Genomic DNA, 19,118 nt, shown 5'->3' with positions numbered 1-19,118 from the left:
TAACTTGTGTTTGTGAAGAAATGGTCCATGAGACTGATACACCAAAATAGTAGAGTTTACTTATATCCAGTACCAATGCAACTTAATAATTGTTGAAAGTAGTGATTTATTTTAATTCTTCAGTTCCCTGACTGCCTCATTCCCTCATGGACAGACACTTTAGATTATAATTATCCAACATACTCCAGACTGCAAAATCAGACCCAGTATGCATTTGAAGGTGATATATACAAGGGAACTCTCCTCTCCAAAGTAAGGTTAGTAAGGTTAATCTCTTCACCCATTAACAGGAAGAACCTCTTTCAAAGAATGGTTTAGAACAGGAAAACCGGTTTCTTTTTCTGAGCCACTGAAACACTGAGGAGGATCCTGCTTTGCCTGGCACAACAGGAGGGTAGCTAGGGATTAACCTTACTGGGTGGAATTCACCTTGGCATTTGTTTACAAATACTAAGTATGTAAATAGTATTGTAAATGTTTGTGTAGTGTCTGCAAGATTTATTGAAAATAGCTCCTAGTTTCCTCTCTTAACTTTAAAACAGGAAGATCTGTATGTGTGGTCAAGCATCTGATGTCATTACCAGAATTCTGCTGTATAATTCCCCAGTCCCTAACTGCATGCTAGGTGTTATTTTCTTATTAGCAAGAAATACTGTTGAGCTGATCACTGAATGTGAGTTCTGCTTTGTTTTACAGGATTTCTGTACATTTTCCTTAATATGAAACTCAGGTACCTTCTTATTTTCTTGAAATTTGTACAGGCGGTCATTCCAACAATAGAATATGACTACACAAGGCACTTTACAATGTAACTAAAATAAGAGATGTACTCCTCTAATTACAAAATCTTTTTTTAAATAACCCATCCATGTGACTTACATATTATACACAATTTCTGTAACTAATCTTTTATCAACTTGATGCATTAAAATAAAATGTTCCATTACCAGCCTTTTTAATAAAAATCTTTGTGTGTAATATAAATAAATCACGTTCATTCCGATACAGACGCTGCACTAAGAAGTGGGATTTTTTTTTCTCCATAACTCCTTCAATTTAATTTCATCAGAAGACTATTTTTGTGTATGTTAGAAACTGAAATCTACTTTTATAGTAGAAGCCTAATGCTTTTAACTTCATTGCTGATTCCTGAAAATGTGAATTTTCTTTTTTTTTTTTTTTCCCTCCTATTTAAATTCACTTGAGAGTTATGTGGGTTTGTTCTCTGGCTATGAATGGTTATGTTTCCTCTAGCTGGAGGAGGATTTTGGTAGCTGAAAAAAAATGAGTGATTGATTGTCCTGTTAGGAAAGTTAGACTACATCTTAAACTGAGATAACTGTAACTAACCAATCTGTGAAAGGTGGGTTAGATTTACAGTTGAGCAAGGCTAGTGTTTTGAGATGGAATACTTTGGGAGACAAAGCAGGAATATTGGTATATAGTCTGTTCATCTTCTAATAAAGACAAGAACAGTCTTATTGATGAAATTACAGCCTGAGGATAAAGGAGAGGTTGCAGTGGCAGAACAAGGTTCAATCTTGATTATTTGTCTGCCTCACCTGCACTAATTGGTAGTCTAATAACATGATTTCCTTTTTGGAGTAAACATAAACAGAGTAATTTATGAGTTCAGATATTGTAGATGCATCCAGGCTTCAACAGCCACTTTCTCCACTGTAAAATATAAGGTTTTTAATAATGAAAACGGGAGGATAGGACCATCATGTCTCACTATACATATGCATATATATTTATAGTCATTATGTTCACTTAAACTGGCTTTTAGGACAGCATCTTTGTCTCCCCAACATCTGTCTGTCATTCTGCAAGGTAATCAGAAGTTAAGTGTCTGCAGTGGACTGAATTTGCTGTTGGGTAGGAAGTTTGGTCCCTGTCCTGGCACAACTGGTCCCTGTTTTGGCTGTCCTCTGTACCATGCTCTTACTTACATGAGAGCCTGTAATCAGTTCTGTGTTCTATGCTTAAATTGGCTTTCCTCTTTTAATATCTATCTTCACTTCCTCTTTTTTGGACTAAATCTTAGGCAATGTCTATGTAAGTGAGCTGAAACCTGTTAAAACTTAACCACACCCACTGAGTCATGCCATAGGATTTTTCGTATCAGTTTAATGTCAAAGACATTTTGGGCTTTCTGGTAACAAAGGAAGTAGCTGTCCTCCACCCAATAAAGAGGGGAGTTTGGAGGGGAGCAAAGAGAGGGAGTAGGACTTAAAATAACCAATAATGATGGATATTTTTTTCCTTTGCTATGTCAGAATCTTTTGAAACATCCTTCTCCCTGAAGGGTGTCTGTTCTTCTTTAGGAAGGTGAGTTAGTTTCACCAGTCTCCAATAAGTTGTCAAATATCATATCATTCCTTGTCAGGCTGTTGATGGAAGTCAGTGGTGTGATTTTTTATTTTTCTTTTAAGAAAAAGTATAAACCAATGAAGGCCTTTTTCTCTGACCCAAGCAGAACAGAGGTGTAGCAGAACTGAAGAGAACTAGCCAATGGCTTCCATCAGCACCATGATATTTAATGCCTCATGGCATTCTTAGCACAGAAATGTCTGGTGTCACAAAACCCAAAGCTTGGTGACTCATACGTGGTGCTCTGCTTGGCTGCATATCAGAGTGGCTGCACCTGAGCAAGCAAATCTGACCTGGGTACACTTGCAGCAGTTGTACTGTACCTTAGTCCTCCCCTTCTTTTGGGACTAATACTTCAAGTTCCTGATAGAACTGAAGAATTACTGCTGTAGGAACTACTGTAAACATTTGCAAACATAGTAGTAAACCTCAGTTAAAGCTTCTGTCAAATCCTACGTGATCATTAATGGTCTGAATTTTGTCTCTGCATCAGAATAGCTTTTGAGAAGTTCTGCTGTGCTGCAGTCCACTTTCCTACTGCACATGTTATAGCTCTTGTGGCCCTTTATTTGCCTTTTAGATCTCTATCTCTTGATCTTGGACTTTGAGTGCATTCACCTTTACAGATGCTGCATGCAGCAAAAATGTGGGTGAAATTTTGATTGTACTGGATCTAAAAGTTATGCACAAGGAATGGGTAATGGTGCAAAGAGGATAACCTCAGTGTAAAATAGTAACCATCAGAAGCTCTATGGTTAAACTTCACATACCTAGTCCTCAGTTTGCATTAAATGCTTTTAAAATACAAAAAAAAATACTTGCTTACAATAAAAAATAAGTGTAGAAGAGAAAAAAAACCCCAAAAAACAACAAAGCAGTAACTTCCAAGCAATCTCTGAGAAGTTCAGTCCTGTATTTAGTCTTCTAAAAGTCTAAGTCTAAGCTATAAATAATGGAGGGTGAAAATACTGTTTAAACAAACAGGGTAATTTCAACTTTGTCCTTCTGTGGCTGCATTTTTACATATGGGAAAATAGAGCTTGTTTAACCAACTTTTTTAACAAATAGCCTGAGCCACTGCTGGAGAACTAGATTGCCCTGAATTTGGCTGTGTGGTAAAGTCTGTAGGGACAGATACAATTTACTGTCTTGTGCTAAAAGCTTACTGATTTCATGTTTCATAAAGAAACACACCTATCTGCTTTTCTGTTGAAAAATAACCTTCTCTGCTACTAACTTTTTAGAAGTGTTTGAAGTCTACTATTTGAAAAAAAATACCCAAACCTGGATGTAGAAAATTCAACCATATGAAAGAAGAAAAATTTAATTTGTCCAGAATATCATACCTATTGTTGGAAGTAGGTATGTATACAACTTGATAAGAGGCTCTCTTTTTGTTTTTGATAATTCGGTTTCATTTGCAGCAAGGATTCCTGATAAAAAGATGCAAATCTTCCTAGTTGCAAACTGTTGCACTGATATCGTTACTGTTGTTATTCTCTACAGAAGGAAATCCAAGTTGAATATGCTGTTAGACTGACTTAGCGTGAGGGCAGCTGCTCCTGTGTTGCATATCAGTTCTAAGCCTGGGCAAATACAGAAATCTCTTAGTAAAGAAGACAAACTGGAACACAGAGAACACAAACACTGGGTAGGAGCAAAATTCTTTGTCGAGCCAAACTGGAAATTTTCTTGCGAAAATTAAACATACAGAAGGGGAAACAAAATATTTTGTTTGGGTCAGCCCAAAATTTTGAACCACACATCATTAATGCAGTTTTTGAAGAGAGGAAGCTAGTGTATCCTCTTCTCTTTTTGTCCATTAATAGGATTTTTTTTCAGATCATGAGCTGATGGTCTTAGACAAATTTGTTAAAGCACTGAAATTACATTTTATAATACTTAGAAAATAAATGTATTTCTTTATCTCTGAAACTGCATTGAATTCAGCATTTCTGTGCAAATAGTTTTGAGTCCTGCTAAATAATTGGTTTTGGCAAACATTGACTGGAAAAACACTCAGTTCTAACAAAGGACGTGTGCTTTTCTCCCAAGGAAAAATACAGGTTTAAAACCTGTAAATGCATTTAGGTTTAAATCAACATGATTACCTGTCTTATGAGCCCTTTAGTGCCAGGGAAATATGAAACACCCTTCTGGGTTCTTACTGCCTTGTAGTGTGTTTATGAACAGAGAAGTCACACAGCCTTCCTTCCCTTAACAGAATGTGTTCTTGTGAGGGCTGTCACCAAAACACATACACATCTTCCTTTTGTGTAAGTTGTTATCTGAAAGAAACCCTAAATTTCTCTACCATCTTTTTGCCTCCTTATTTTTGGTTTTTGGCATGGCACACCTACTTTAAACTTCTAAAATGAGATATTTCACAGATTAACCTTTCTTGGCTTTAGTGCCTACTTGCAGAAGTGAAGATACTCATCTGATGGTTTCTGTTCCCAGTTCTGCCTGGAAGATTTGGTAAGTGCTCCCTCTGTCTTTTACCTGCTTCAGAAGCACGTGTTCACTGCTGATCAATAATTAATTCCTTGTTTGCCCATGAAATCCATCCACTCTTCACTAAATAAAGTGTGCTCACTGCACCACTGTGCATTGATTTGTGTGTTTGGATGAGAGACAGAGAGAGAGATCTCTGCTAGGACATTATTAGCAACCAATTCCAGAACTGTTTTACAGCCTTTTCTTCCCTCTCTGTATGATCTCTGTCTCTCTCTTTGTCACTGTAATACAGTGGTAAAAACTGATGGCAGCCATCAGGATACAAGTGCCTGCTGGCGTTTAGGATAGTGTTTGTGATGAAGTAGAACCAAGTTTGTTGTGGGTCATAACATATAATTTGCAGAAAGTTGCATATCACTACTCTACAGCTCTTTGGAAAGATCTGTTCTTTATTGCTCAGACTCAGACTAGGCTGTTAAGAAAGAGAAAAAAGAAAAAAAAGAGGTTGAGACAAATTCTTTCAGTCAACTCAATTTCACATTGATACTAGGAGCATGGGAAGAGGAGAAAATAAGCAAGTAGCCAATATTAGACTGCTTGTTCTTAAAGAAGGGTAATACATGGTAATCCATAGAAAGTAATCTAATTTTATACTGTTCTTTAAAACTGGCAATAGTATCAGCCACTCATAAAAGAGTAATTCCTTTTACCTTAAGATTGGTACTGCATTATTCATTGACGAAGAAATGTTAAAATACAACTCCCAAATTCATCGAAATTGATAAAAGAGAAATAAGTAATTGACGTTAGCTTTAATGATGCCCAACTCACAGATAAGAAGCAAGGGGGATTAAACAGGTATTCTGGGTATTAATTTTTAGCCTGCAATATTTTAGCTTTTTATTACAGGGAAGAATTACTAGAAACCTATTTATAATGGAAATGTCAAATGCAAACACTTAGTTCATTAAACAGAATCTCAAGAAGACTTGCTTAAAGTGAAAAATGTACCACCATGTCTGTAGTCTAAGTGATCATAATTGCTTTCAGGTTTAAGCATGAAATGACCCTGAAGTTTGGTCGGGAGCATTTAGCTATTTGTCTTCATAAATTTTTGTTTTCCAACCATCTTCCCTATTTTTTCTAAGACCATATAGTACCATATAGTTTGGATGGAATTAACCAAGCTGCCAGTTAGGCCATTCTGCTGTTAAACAATATATCAAGAATTGGTCAGGTTTTCTTTAGAAGTACTCTGAGGAAATTTTATCCTTTTTGTTTAGTTTTGGAGTAGATTTTGTTTAGTTTTTGGAGTGTTTTGATTTGAGGGTTTAGATAATTTTTTAATGAAAACATTAGCAAAACATTACTGAAAAAGTTGTTTTCATCTTCTGTCCATGAAAAAAAAATAGAGATTTTTATTTTTTTGAGTAGTTGAACATGTGGGAAAGATGATCGACAATTTTCTTGTTTTGACAGGCTTCTCAGCACTGGCAAAAGCAGAGAAACATTTTTTGTGACATCAGTGATTAGCTTACCAAAAGGTATTTTGCTAGCGATTTCTCATTAGATAAATGTCAACAGACTGTAGTCAAGACTAGATGAAAAGTCTCCAGGCTGACCTGTTAGCTGCCACTGAGAAGCCCATTCGTTACCCATTACCTGAGGTATTTGGGAGTGTAGTTGGAACCAGACTGAAGCTGACATGTTTGGAAAGGTTATTGGCTTGCTGTTATGAGTGTGCAGTACATGGTGATCTGAACTGGATTTAGCTCTGCACCCACTTCTAGTTCCCACGGCTAATGCCTCAGCATTTTGATTTTAAACTGGGAATTATTTCTTAGGAAGTTTAGCATCTACCTGGGAAATTTCCATCAGTGCCAGCCATGTGCTGGGTTTGTGTTTTCTGGGAAGATAGAAAATATGCCCCCCTACTTCCTAACCATGCAAGTCAAACATCCTGTAATTGAAGTAATCCAAATAATTGTCTTCTGCCTCTGATATCCTGCTGCTTCAGTACACAGTGACCCAACCACAGTCTGTAGCGGGGCTGAAGCTGCTCCTCCTTGGTGCTTGTCTCTTGCTGAAGGTGGTGTGGAGGAGGGGAAGGAAGGTAGTTTAAACAGTTTTTTATCTCTGTTGGATCCCTGTCAGTAAGGGGAGGAGGAGGTGAAGAGCAATGACCTGAGCATAGCAAATGCTGTTACCCTGTTGCATCATAATTATTTCATTTCTGAGGGGAAGTTAGAAGCAGCAACAGCAATAAAAGCAGCAGTTTCTGCCTTGTCCTCCAGAGCAGCATCAACAGGCATCTGTACCATGACACTGCACTGCATGGCTCTGTTTCTCTTGCTTGCACTGGGTTCGTGGTGGCCAGACTCAGAGAAACGTGTGGTGGGAGCTGCGAAGGTCAGGGAGCACTTTATAGCTGCTCAGATCACTAGCTGGACCTACAAAGCGGAATCCGAGGAAAAATCCAGGTAACAAAGTACAGGATAAGAAGGATAAAACTAGTCCTCCCTTGAGGATTGGAGAAAAGGTTTGTGTCTCCCGTCTCCTGTGGAATTGTAGAGCCCTGGAGGACTTTAGAGCCTGATGTGTTGATTTCAGAGGAACTTGCTTGAATTTAAATAGCATAATCCGAACTAGAGCCAGTGAAGTATTAAAAGCTCCTTTTTATTTGCTTCATTAGTGAATAGAATTATTTTTATATTTTCAGAGTGCTTTTGTTAAATATGTTCCAGGGCTTGCTTTGTCATTTTCTATGTAAGTCAATGCTTGTTGTTCGTGGTTTTCTAAGGTATTTAATTTAGGTATATGGATTTTGATCAATGCTAAGTTGAGCCATGGTTTGTAATATTTCAAAAACTTTCAGATTTTAGAATTTGCTGAAGGAATAAATATGTTCCAGTTTGGATACTGTCACTTTCACTTCACTCAGAGCCTGATGAACTTTGGAATTAGCTATGTTGTTTCTGAGTTGTTCAGTAGTTTTGTGAAATGTACATTCTGAGTTCTGTTAAGGATCAAGCATTGCTATTCCTTGTTAAATGAAACTACTAATTTCATTTTTTTCAGAGAGCATTGCAGAATGGCCAGCCTACCTGCGTACACCAATCAAGCATATAAAATATGTGATTTGTTTCAGTACTATTATCCTTAGGATTATAAACACTGCAAGTGCAATGGTACAGATTACAGAATGCTGATGTAATTTAGAATTCTACTTAAATTAGGCAAAAAACTTACTAAGAATTAAATACTAAAATTAACTAAAAATTACTTGTTCTCCTACATTGAAAGTGTATTTGGATGCTGCTGCTTTTTTATATATATTGGTGAATTACTTGTTTTCCTTATATTTTCATTTGTAATTTCTTTCCTTCTAAACATGTATTGCATTTTCCCGTAATATAGGAAAGATATTTCCAGCTCAGACTGAGACTTTATTCTATTCCTCAAGACTTAATTAAAACAAAGTTTCTCTGATTTCTAAAACCCCATTTGGAAATTAAATACAGCTGGTATAACCATAATGTCAAACTGGCAAGACAGAAGAAAACAGGATTTAAATGTAGGAACATGAAGCCAAATGTCATTTAAGTATTGACCTGTGCATGTGAATTTACTAGTTAGAACTTCATTCTCTCCTGCACTGGGTGCATCCATATAAGCATCAACTGCTTTTTCATTAAATGCCATGTTGTGGATAGACTGTTTCATGCAGTACAGACTCACAAGGCTGTCTCAAACCTCAGTGGAAGTACTCTGGGATAACTCAGGAATATTTCATACACAAAGCCTGTTATCTGTCATAAGTATTTAGAGCAAGTCCCATCCCAAATGACTCTAATCCCTTTTGTAGAGCTTATAGAAATTTGACTTAAAAACAAAACAAACAAACAAACAAAAAAAGCCCCCACCAATCTCCCTCAAAAAAAACCAATACAAAGACACTCACTGAGAAAAACCTAATGGCTTGGATTCCAAAGGCATTGGGATATGCAATTTATACTGATTTCAGTACAAACTGAATGTCTAAATACAGTGTAAGAATCTGATACTTGGCTGCTTTTAGTTCTAAATAACTGAAGAGAGGCTGAAAAGAAAATGGATTCTTCTTGAGCTATTTCATTAGTTTTCTGATGATACAGATTAGAAAAGGATACCTGACTTCTCTAACTGTCAGTCTTACCTGAGGTTTGCTACCATGTACAAGTGATATTTATAAGGCATTTCAGAGCAAAAAATAAAAATGTATTATTCTGTGCATGCAGTGTTGCTGCTGCAGTTCCTAAAAGTTGGGTAACTATGCTTGCAGTCTGAGATTTCTGAGGTGTTAGTGAGCTATGTATTTTGTTCCTTCTAGCTGTACACTTAGCACTGATAAATTTCCTCTTTCACCCCTTAGTCTTATGTGCATATCCTATTGAACATTGCCACATTAGGGCAGCACTTGTCAATGTAGGTTATGGATCAGGTCCTTCTCTTTAAACAGTTAAACAAAATGTTATCAGTGACTAACAAGTGGGGAATGAATTGAAACACTACCCGCTTCTGCCTGATTCTGGTGTTGCGAGCGAGTGTCACAGAGGAATTTACAGAAGATCTCTCAAAAAGAGATCTCCCCCTTATGGACCCTGGATGTCACTGAAGTGAACTCCCTGTGATATCTCTGCTCAGCCTCTCCATGCTTGAGCAGACCATCAGCTCCCTACTATCAAATGTGACTGAAAGGGCATTACAAAAAAAAACAAGTGGAATTACTGTTGGATTCAGTTATCATACATACTATAATAAATCAACCAATAAATGTGAAAGGCTGTTACCCCTCCAGCCCTCTTCTCATCATTATTTCCATTACAGAAGTGTTCTGTGCTGGTTTCCATCTATTTGCCTAAATATTTTCTAAGAAAACATTGTGTGGTCTACTGGGTGCCAAATCATTTACGTAATAAGACTAAGGGCACTTGCAGTGTTCCTCATTTTCTAACTTACTGTGAGATCCTTAGCTGTTGACAGAGAAAAATTTTGTTCTTGCCTCCAAGGTCATTGCTGTGACAGGAGCTTGCTATTAATACTGTTGTAGAATCCTTCTGGTGAGTCCTAAAGTTCAAGCATAGGGCTGAGTAAAAAGAAATTCAGGTTTCTTTCACTGTATTTGTCAGATGCTTTCTAGTTTAAGCATGGTCGAGACATCTTCATCTGTGTCTTGGACAAAAAAAAGATCAGAATCCCAGAATCAAGAAGACCTGCAGAAACCACCAGCAAAGTCAGGGGAGAATTGTGCTAGGTACTGTAATTAAATGTCCCTTATGAAATGATCTGGCTCAGGAGCATCATAGATTCAATTCAGTAAGAGGGAAGAAGACACTACAAAGAGTTGGACTGTGTGGTTTGCCTTCAGCAAAATGCAAGTGATTAAATGTCATTCCAGGGTTCATTTTCTGAGAATATCCATTAAACAGCAATGTCATCTCTTAGAATCTTTGCCCTTTCAATTTCTTTTTTTTTTTTTTGTAACTCTTTTGGTTTCAGATTGGAATACACAGATCCTGTGTTTAAGAAAATTTCTTACAGAGAATATGAAGGGGATTTTAAAAAAGAAAAGCCAGCAAATACAATTGCAGGTAAACATGAAGGAAATGTTCTGAGTATTTTTGTTTGTTGCTTGTTTTAAATCCAGTGATAAGCTAAGCAAGGTTGTATTTCTGTGTCCCTTGTTTGCGCATAAACTAAATAAGCACAGAGGATGAGGTCTCCACAGTGCAGGAGGCTTTCAAAGGCCATAGAGAGGCTGGACTCTCAGAGGCTGTGGCTGTCTGCAAATTAATTGCAGTGTACAAAGTTCCTCCCTTTGTTTCCAGCATCTGATGAGACTTCCCATATGCATTTAGATTTTTGTGGCACTGTCACAGTGGTGTCACTATAAATTCACATGGAAAGAGCCCAAGGCCTGAGGCTAAATATGTTTCTGATAGATCAGTGGAAAGGGAAAACAGAAAGGCTGAGTGTGAGAGATGTCCCCTTGCCTTTGTGTCTGTGACTGCTTGCAGACGCTTTAAGTGGATGGAGGCGAGTTCTCATACTTGCGCCATACATAAATATGGTACTTGTGTTCTGGTCCTCAGGCAGAATGCTTATGTAGTCTGTCTGGGTTTCATATTAGCAGATAAAATAATTTCAGATGTTACATGTTCAGATTTAGATTTCAAAGTAAATGTATGTGAGGTTGGTGATATGAAATTGTTTCAAGTTGCTCTGAAAGACCTAGTCTATGACCTAATTCCTTTCAGTTTTGTTTGTTCTCCTGTGTTTTCTGAATCTGCTTCTTTCTAATTTACAAAATAGTTTACAAGAAAAGAACCTAATAAGCCAAAAGTTGTCATAGCAGTTTCAACCAGTGCTTATTTTTGCAACATGGGGAGTAGGGATAAAAGCTCCTCTTGAAACCTTTTGCAGGAAATGCCTCAAGAAATTTGCAACATGGATCTGATTATTTATTTGGATAACATTTTGGGATGGAAAGATCTTTTTGTTCTGTGACTTCTGGCATTGAGATTGCTACTCAGAGAAATGTACTTGAATGCCATTAGACAAACTGTTTAATTAAATTGTATGTGAAGAATAGCTAGAAATTTCTAATGAACCTCAACGTGAATCTTTTGATAATTTTTTTGTATCTGGAAATAACTTCTCACCCTGCCCCCCTCATTTATTATTTCCTGTGATTTCTAAGTGCTAGTTACAAGACATACAATTTATAACATTCCTGACTATGAGCTGGAGGATTTAAATCCCCATATGCCTTTCTATGGGTAAATCTTCATTGTAGTGATATTATATTCTCTGTATTAATTTTGCAACTTGTACTTTGAGAGCTGATATTTCCTAATATCAGGAAGGAGATTTTATCAGGAAGAATATCAGGGGGAGAGAATTCTTTGTTGCACTAAACATATACTGCTTTGTTCATATTTTCCTCTATCTTGAATAACTACAGGACTTCTGGGACCAACTCTGCGTGCTGAGGTGGGAGATACTCTAGTAGTTCACCTTAAAAATATGGCTGACAAGCCAGTCAGTATCCATCCCCAAGGCCTAGTTTACAGCAAAAGTGAAGAAGGTAAATGCTTTTAAAACTCTGTGTTTTGTTCATTTACTTGTAGAGTACTGCATGAAATATTTAGAGAGATCCAGGATATGTGTAACACAAATATGTGTTGATCCTGGATTGAAACTTCATATCCATTGTTAGGGCCTTTCTTGTTCATCAGTGTGTTATTAGATTCTAATAATATAATAATCTAATAATACACTAATAGTATAAGAATCTAATAATGCACTGTCTAGTAATATTAATGTCTAGGAATATTAGTGTCACCTGACATGTGCAGTCTCCTGACCAGCTGCCTGCGTGCTAACACTGTTCCACAGAATTGCAGAGTGGTCGAGGTTGGAAGGTGCTTCTGCAGGTCATCTGGTGCACCCCCATGTGATTGCAAAATATTTTATTTCAGGACATGTAAACTCTTAAATACAGGTCTTAAAACCTTTTCCAAATCCCTTTTAATTGCATACATCAAGGCATTATTGATAAAGGTAGTTAACAGTGCTGATAATGCTGCTGTGATACCCAGCATTTAATGCTCAGCTTTGTGGTGTTTTGCTCCTGAAACCCTCATGAGACGAGCAAAAAGAGATCATAAACTATGGCTAAATTGACAGTAAAATATCTGCATCAGCACAAAGTTGAGTTTGATTGCTCGTGCTTCTTGAATTGCCCTGCTCTGAGGGCACTGAGGCAAAGTTCTGACCTGCAGTTTACAGATTTATTCAAGGCTTTGTTTGCTCTATGGGTACAAAAAGAGGTTTGCAACCCCATCTCATGGAGTTGAACAGAACATCTCATGGGAAGTGATAGGCAGTTCAGTTTGACTTATTAATCAATGGACCTTTTGCACGTAGGATTTTGATTCTCCCCTTTGTCATATTGCAGATCTGTTGGATATGACAGGTACAGATATAATCGATTACTGCTTGTTATCTGGAAATGCAGTGTACAAAAGGCCTAAGGCAGCAAGGCAATGCCAGTCCACGCAGCGGCTTTGTGACAATTAGGAAGGTGACAAAGTGAGCAGCATTCTTCTGCAGGGCATCAGTGGGCAGAGGCTGAAGCTTCATGCCATCCTAAGCCTAGTCAGACTAATGAAGAACCCAACCTTTTCACAGTGATAACAGCTCTAGAAAATCTTTACTCTGTAAGAAACAGGATGGTGGAATAGCTGCTCTCCCCATGGTACTCCCCCAGTGTGAGTGGAATCATGAGTTATCTGTTTGAAGCTGAAGTATCATGTAGACAAGAAACAAAGCTTTTGGAACTGACTGTAGGAGGATATTCCAGCTGTTTTCTTTGCTCTTTGTCTTCGTGCCACCCTACTGACACCCTACTGACTCCCTTCTCGACAGGCTCCCTGTATGGTGACAGAACATCACCTGCAGAAAAACGAGATGATGCTGTACTGCCAGGCCAGGTCTACACATACGTGTGGGATATATCCAAAGAAGTTGGTCCAAGAGAAGCTGACCTTCCTTGTCTTACTTATGCTTATTATTCTCATGTGAACATGGCAATGGATTTTAACTCTGGTCTCATTGGAGCACTGCTTATCTGTAAAAAAGGTAATGAAATGCTTTAAGACTACTATGAGGTAGTACAGTTTCATTTCTTAACAAAGTTAAGGCTGGATGATATGGAGGGAAGATACATTATTTTTTACATCTTTACATTCAGTGTAAAATAAATGGGTTTTAACATCATTCTTTTAGATGGTAAAGGTTTTAAATGCCAGCTTTCATGCAGTTCCATCCTATAATTATAGGATGTGCAGAGAGCGTTATTAAATAGATACATTTGCCTGTACTGGTTGCATTTTCAGTTGCTTAAGTGCTAAATGTATGACCTGAAATTGCTTGTCTTAGAATATGTACTTTTTAAAACTTCATTTGAAATGGTTCAGCCACTTCAGAAAATAAGGCAAGAAATAATAGTTTTCCCCATGCCTTTTAAGGACTGTCTGATCAAGAGCCTGGAGCACTCTCTCATCTGTAACAAGGGCTTAAAATTGCAGAGCAGTGTCTTTTGCTAGTCATTTGAAAATATGGACAAATTTGAACAGATTATAAGTCTTAAAATTGTTTTTGCATGCAATCAGAGACTTCAGATTTTAGCAGTCTGAACCATTGAATTCCATCTCCACTAATGAGAACTGGTGTCTTGTAGGATTTGTAAATAGCTGCTAGATACATACCACTGGTTTGAGGGACATTTGAAACAGTATGCCATCGTGTAAGCTTCTTAAACTTCTTGCTGGTCCCTTTAAATTATAAGTTTTTCCAAGTTACATATCCTTGTTGTAGTGAAAGCGCTGTAGTTATTTGGCTTCATCCTCTTCCTGCAGAGTCAAAAATTTTGTATAGACTGTAAACTGCATGGACTTGGACCTCGAAGCTTTCCTGAAAGTAAACATAAAGCTGGTTTGGTGTGGGGTTGCACAAGAACACTATCTTGACTGATAGATATCCATTTAATTGCAGAACACACCTACTTATGTCACCTCAAAGGAGTGGCATTACTATTAATTATCTTCCTCTTGATTTTTTTTCTTTTGAGGACTGGTGCTTTTAGTATTATCTAGGACTTGTTATTTTCCTAATTTCTTAGGGTTTCTTTCTCTGTGTTTCTGTGATTATATACATTTCATGGTATACTCGTGGAGCTTATCTGGACAATTACTTTGAAATTACTTCCTTCTCAGGCTTCTCAAATTCATGCATATATTGTGGGGTTCAGCTGGATATGAATTTGAATGCATTGGGATGACCACTACCTTTAAGACAATTTGACCATATGTTTCAAGATACAGCAAACAGCTCGCTATGCACATCTTTAAGATTTCTGAACCCAGTTGCTTTGACTGGGCCCTGTGTATGGCAGGTGTGCAATATATCTGTGTGTTTGGTCTGCCTGGTATGGAGGTAATTTTCTTCGCAGCAGCTCATATGGTGCTCTGTTTTGGATTTGTGGCTAGATAACATTGATAATATATCCACCCATGTTAGAGCTATTGCTGAGCAGAGCTTGCACAGTGTCAAGGCTTTCTCTTTTTCCTGCTCAGACATCCCCAGTTGGGGATGGACAAGAGATCCCCCCAGTTGGGGATGGGCGTGGACAAGAGGCTCAGAGGGGACCCATCTGACAGATGAACCAAATTGGCCAAAGGGTTATTTTCTACCATGCAATATCATTCTCCAATAAAAATTGGAGGCAGAGGAAGAAGCAGCCATGTGGGGAGAATGGGGGGTGTGGACTTGTTGACTTCCAGGATGGCTGTTCGTGAGAGACTGGCTGGGCGTCGGTCAGCTTGTGGGAGATGATGAGTGATTTCTTCTGTGTTGCTTCTTTTCTTCCCCTTCTTCTGTCACCTTCGAGCTATCTTTATTGACCCACGAGTTTTTTAATTTTTGTTCTTCCTGTTTTCTTTCCTGCCCTGTTTGGGATGGGAAGGCATTGAAGTGGCTGTGTGTGTGTTTGGCTGCTCCTTGGGGTCAACTCACCACAGCCTGACACATTAAGAGCAGCATAAGCAGTGAAGGTTATAAGAAGTGGACTTTTGAGTTAAAGCACTGCCTGAATGTTCTTTGCATGACAAGTAAATAAATTCCTCTGTGGATTTTAGACTTCTTTTGTGAAAGAAAACAGGACTTTGTAGCCTCTCATAAATAAAAGGGATTGTATTAAAGATTTCTTCCACTGCCTCTTTTCCTAAGAAAAATAATCAACAAGTTCCCAAATTTTTAGTCCCTGTAGTCCAGAGGGACCAGATTATGTATTGAAAGTAGCAAATGGAAGTTTTTGATGTGAGCAATCTACAGGAAGAATCAGTAAAATCACACCAGTTCTGTGTGACATGTCGAGAATGAATTCTGCTTCTTGATAGAAATTGCACCTGTATCACAAAATCAGCTAGACAGTTTCTTGTACCTGATCCATTTCAGCAGTATCTGTTGAAGTCTTTTGTATGTACATGTTTTTTGCTGAATTTTAAGCATTTTAAAGGTGCTGATGACCTCAGTGTATTTCTTGAAAAGGTACTGTTCACTCTGCTGGTGACTCTGCCATCGTTTTTCTCTGTGCCTCACAGTCTCAAAAGGGAGGGCAGCACCTGATTGTGAACAGGAGGTGTTTGGCACTCCCATTCATTAAGGCAATCCCTACAACACATTGCCAGAGTTGTCTGACACGATTCACTGCATAGTGTTTATCTCTTCTGGAATATTACAGACTTTTGATTTTGTGGTTACCCGACCCAAAAGTACTTTCAGAAATAAAATCATGTTATGAGTGTTCTCGAGGCTTTATTTTGGTCAGGCTCTGCCAGTACATGGTAACAGGGGAACAAACTATTAAATATACATGGATGTGAAAACTACTTTACTTATGCTTCAAATATAAACCTCTTGTTTCTCCTTTGTAGGAAGCCTAAATGAGGATGGGTCACAGAAACTTTTTGACAGGGAGTATGTACTGATGTTTGGTGTGTTTGATGAAAACAAGAGTTGGCAAAGATCAGCATCAGTCAAGTACACAATTAATGGTTATACTGATGGAACATTACCAGGTACTGTTCAGGCTTGTGTGAAATGAAATTAACACTGGTGAACACTGAATATTACCTTTATTTGCTTTTCATGCATGTGAATAGGAATGTGGAGAAATGGTAGAAAAAGGCTGTAGCCTTTTTTAGAATGCATCTGTGAGCATCTAAATTCTAGAAGAAAAGCTGTGTTGCTGGAAGGAAATTGTGCCAAATTACTGATAGGAACAGTAAGATTACTTCATAGAAGTATTCTGCTTGAAGAACAGGATTATTAACTCTAAAAAGAAATTAAACTCCCTCAATTTTTTACTCAGCTGATAGGGAGAGAATAATGTGGTAAAGTGAACTGTTTGTTTTATGGCACATAGAACATACTAGGTGAAGAACTTCCTGGAAGTGGAAAGTCAGTTATCGGTAAGTGAGAAGATTAGGAAGGTGGTTATGGGGCTATTTTATTGCTAGTGTTTTTCCCTTGTTCTCCTAAGGAACTACTTTCATATCTCTCTCCCTTCCATTGAGCAAATACAAAAGGCTGTCTCAAATGTTTTTTTTAAGCAAATATTGGTTAGTGTAGTTACTGTCACTAGATACCACATCATTCTTTAGCTTGGATCCTTGCATTGTTCATCTCCTTCCCTGCCCTGCTCCTCCCCTCACCCCCCAAACAAGGACAGATCAGCTTTCCAAAAGAGGGCACTGGTTTTTTTTTCCCTTTGTGCCACCTCACTGTAAGTCAGGTTGTCACTTGCAGGTAAGATGTAAACACCTTTCTTCCACTGACATGGAACATTTTGGTATCTATTCCATTTACAACCTTCTGAAATTTCACCTTGTTGCAAACACTGATGCCAGGAGTCACATTTTTTTTTTTAATGTTTTGAGTGAAGATTCACTTCAGACTTAGTGTGCATAGACAACTTGAATGATTTTCCTGTATTCTGAACCCTATTCTCGTGTCTCTTTCAGATTTAGAGGCTTGTGCTTATGACAACATTACCTGGCACTTGATAGGAATGAGTTCCAAGCCAGAAATTTTCTCCATTCATATCAATGGCCAGTCCATGGAGCAAAGACATCACCGAGTTTCTACCATTAACCTGGTGGGAGGAGCATCAACCACAGTAAACATGACAGTGAGTGAGGAAGGAAGGTGGCTCATATCTTCTCTTGTGCAAAAGCACCTGCAAGGCAAGGAAACATCTATTTATTAGGCACCTGTAGAGTTGTTCTTCTCTTGTTTGTGTCCCAGATAGCTTCTACTGTTTTGCAAAAGTACAGTTAATCTGTTTCAGGGGGTTTTGTAATTTCACTAAGGCGGCACTGGAGAACAGGGCATTTTGTTGAATTTAAAAGGGCATGATGAACTAAAAGACTTGCCTGGAACTTTACTGCTGTGTGCAGGTTACAGAGCAACAGTGAATCAATACTCCAGCATCTTAGTCTCTGAGCTGTTCCGATAAGCACCATTATAAAATGAGTAAGGAATCACCTGTTTCCTGAGAAACTGAGTAATTTCAGCTAAGGGCAACCCAATCTGATGAAAACATTTGCTGTTCATTATCTGAAAGTGGTATTTTGAGTGTTTTAAAATATGAGAGAAATGTCTGTCTTATAAGAGCTGAAAATATGTTTGGGGTAGGGGGGAAGCAGGAGAAAGTAGCTTTCAGGCCCGAAAAGATGGCAGTCAGATGAACAAAGGCTTGATGGCAGCCTTAGCTAAAGGAATGAGAAACACAGTTGGAGTGGTAAGAGCTCATCAGATGGGAAATCACTGTGGTACTGTTTCTTCTCAATTAGCTGGAATGCATGGTTACCTCACTGTAAGAGACTGTGGGGACAAAGAGGTAAAGAAGAGTCATCTCTCCTTTAAAGAACGTCTTATGGTCAAAAACTGGGAATATTTCATTGCTGCAGAAGAAGTTACTTGGGATTACGCCCCAACTATTCCAGCCACCCTTGATAGGTAAAGTAATACTTTGTCAACCTAATATGGAATATTAACATGAAATCACAGGATAATTCAGGTTCTAGAGGGCCTCTTGGCATCCAGTGGCAACACTCTTCTTATCTAATTTAGGTTAGAATTGGGGGTGAAGAACATTAGGTCAGTTTAGGATTTGGGTTTTTTTCAAGCAGTGTAGCTTCTACCAGTTGCTTGAGTACTAATTTTGTATTCTAAACGATATCACTATTCAAGTTTTGATAATCATTTGTCTTTTCCTTTGTTTTTAAGACACTATAAAACACAACACTTGGACAACTTCTCAAATCTCATAGGTAAAAGGTATAAAAAGGCTATTTTTAGGCAATACACTGATGCCACCTTCACAAAGCGTCTGGAAAATCCCCGCCCCAAGGAAACTGGAATCTTGGGCCCTGTTATCAGAGCTCAAATTAATGACAAAGTCAAAGTAAGTAAAAAAAATGCAGATATTATTTATACTATAACATAATTTTTATTGGAGCAGAGATACAAAAGAACTAGTTAGATTTGTGTTGTTTGTCAAAACCAGCTAATGTTATAAATATTTGCCCTATTAAAAGGTATGACCACAAGTGACAGTGTACCTTGCATTTTTTGGCATTCCCTCTATAGTTTCCATGTTTATGCTTTTTTTTACAACGTAA

The 19,118-nt window shown here is 37.9% G+C and overlaps 2 protein-coding genes across 2 annotated transcripts in view; both read left to right on the top strand.

Annotated features, from left to right (window-relative positions):
* ATG3 (autophagy related 3) overlaps positions 1 to 959 on the top strand; it is a 23,228-nt gene extending 22,269 nt beyond the window's left edge. Inside the window, exon 12 of the mRNA XM_027897755.1 lies at positions 731 to 959. Within this exon, the coding sequence (XP_027753556.1) occupies positions 731 to 812 (82 nt within the window). The 3' untranslated portion in view covers positions 813 to 959. The remainder of the gene's footprint in view (positions 1 to 730) is intronic.
* Positions 960 to 7,050: 6,091 nt separating this feature from the next.
* The window catches only part of F5 (coagulation factor V), a 32,820-nt gene continuing 20,752 nt past the window's right edge, over positions 7,051 to 19,118 (top strand). The window contains exons 1-8 of the mRNA XM_027897763.1: positions 7,051 to 7,310; positions 10,369 to 10,460; positions 11,834 to 11,956; positions 13,300 to 13,512; positions 16,368 to 16,511; positions 17,457 to 17,678; positions 18,288 to 18,453; positions 18,724 to 18,901. Coding sequence (XP_027753564.1) covers positions 7,150 to 7,310; positions 10,369 to 10,460; positions 11,834 to 11,956; positions 13,300 to 13,512; positions 16,368 to 16,511; positions 17,457 to 17,678; positions 18,288 to 18,453; positions 18,724 to 18,901 — 1,299 coding nt within the window. The 5' untranslated portion in view covers positions 7,051 to 7,149. The remainder of the gene's footprint in view (positions 7,311 to 10,368; positions 10,461 to 11,833; positions 11,957 to 13,299; positions 13,513 to 16,367; positions 16,512 to 17,456; positions 17,679 to 18,287; positions 18,454 to 18,723; positions 18,902 to 19,118) is intronic.

The sequence above is a fragment of the Empidonax traillii genome, unplaced genomic scaffold (genome assembly GCF_003031625.1).
Source record: "Empidonax traillii isolate 1590-97213 ecotype Southwest subspecies unplaced genomic scaffold, ASM303162v1 scaffold558:size415862, whole genome shotgun sequence".
In the NCBI taxonomy this organism is placed as follows: Eukaryota; Metazoa; Chordata; class Aves; order Passeriformes; family Tyrannidae; genus Empidonax; species Empidonax traillii.
Note: the sequence above shows the minus strand (reverse complement) of the source record. Positions and strands in the feature narration are given on the sequence as shown.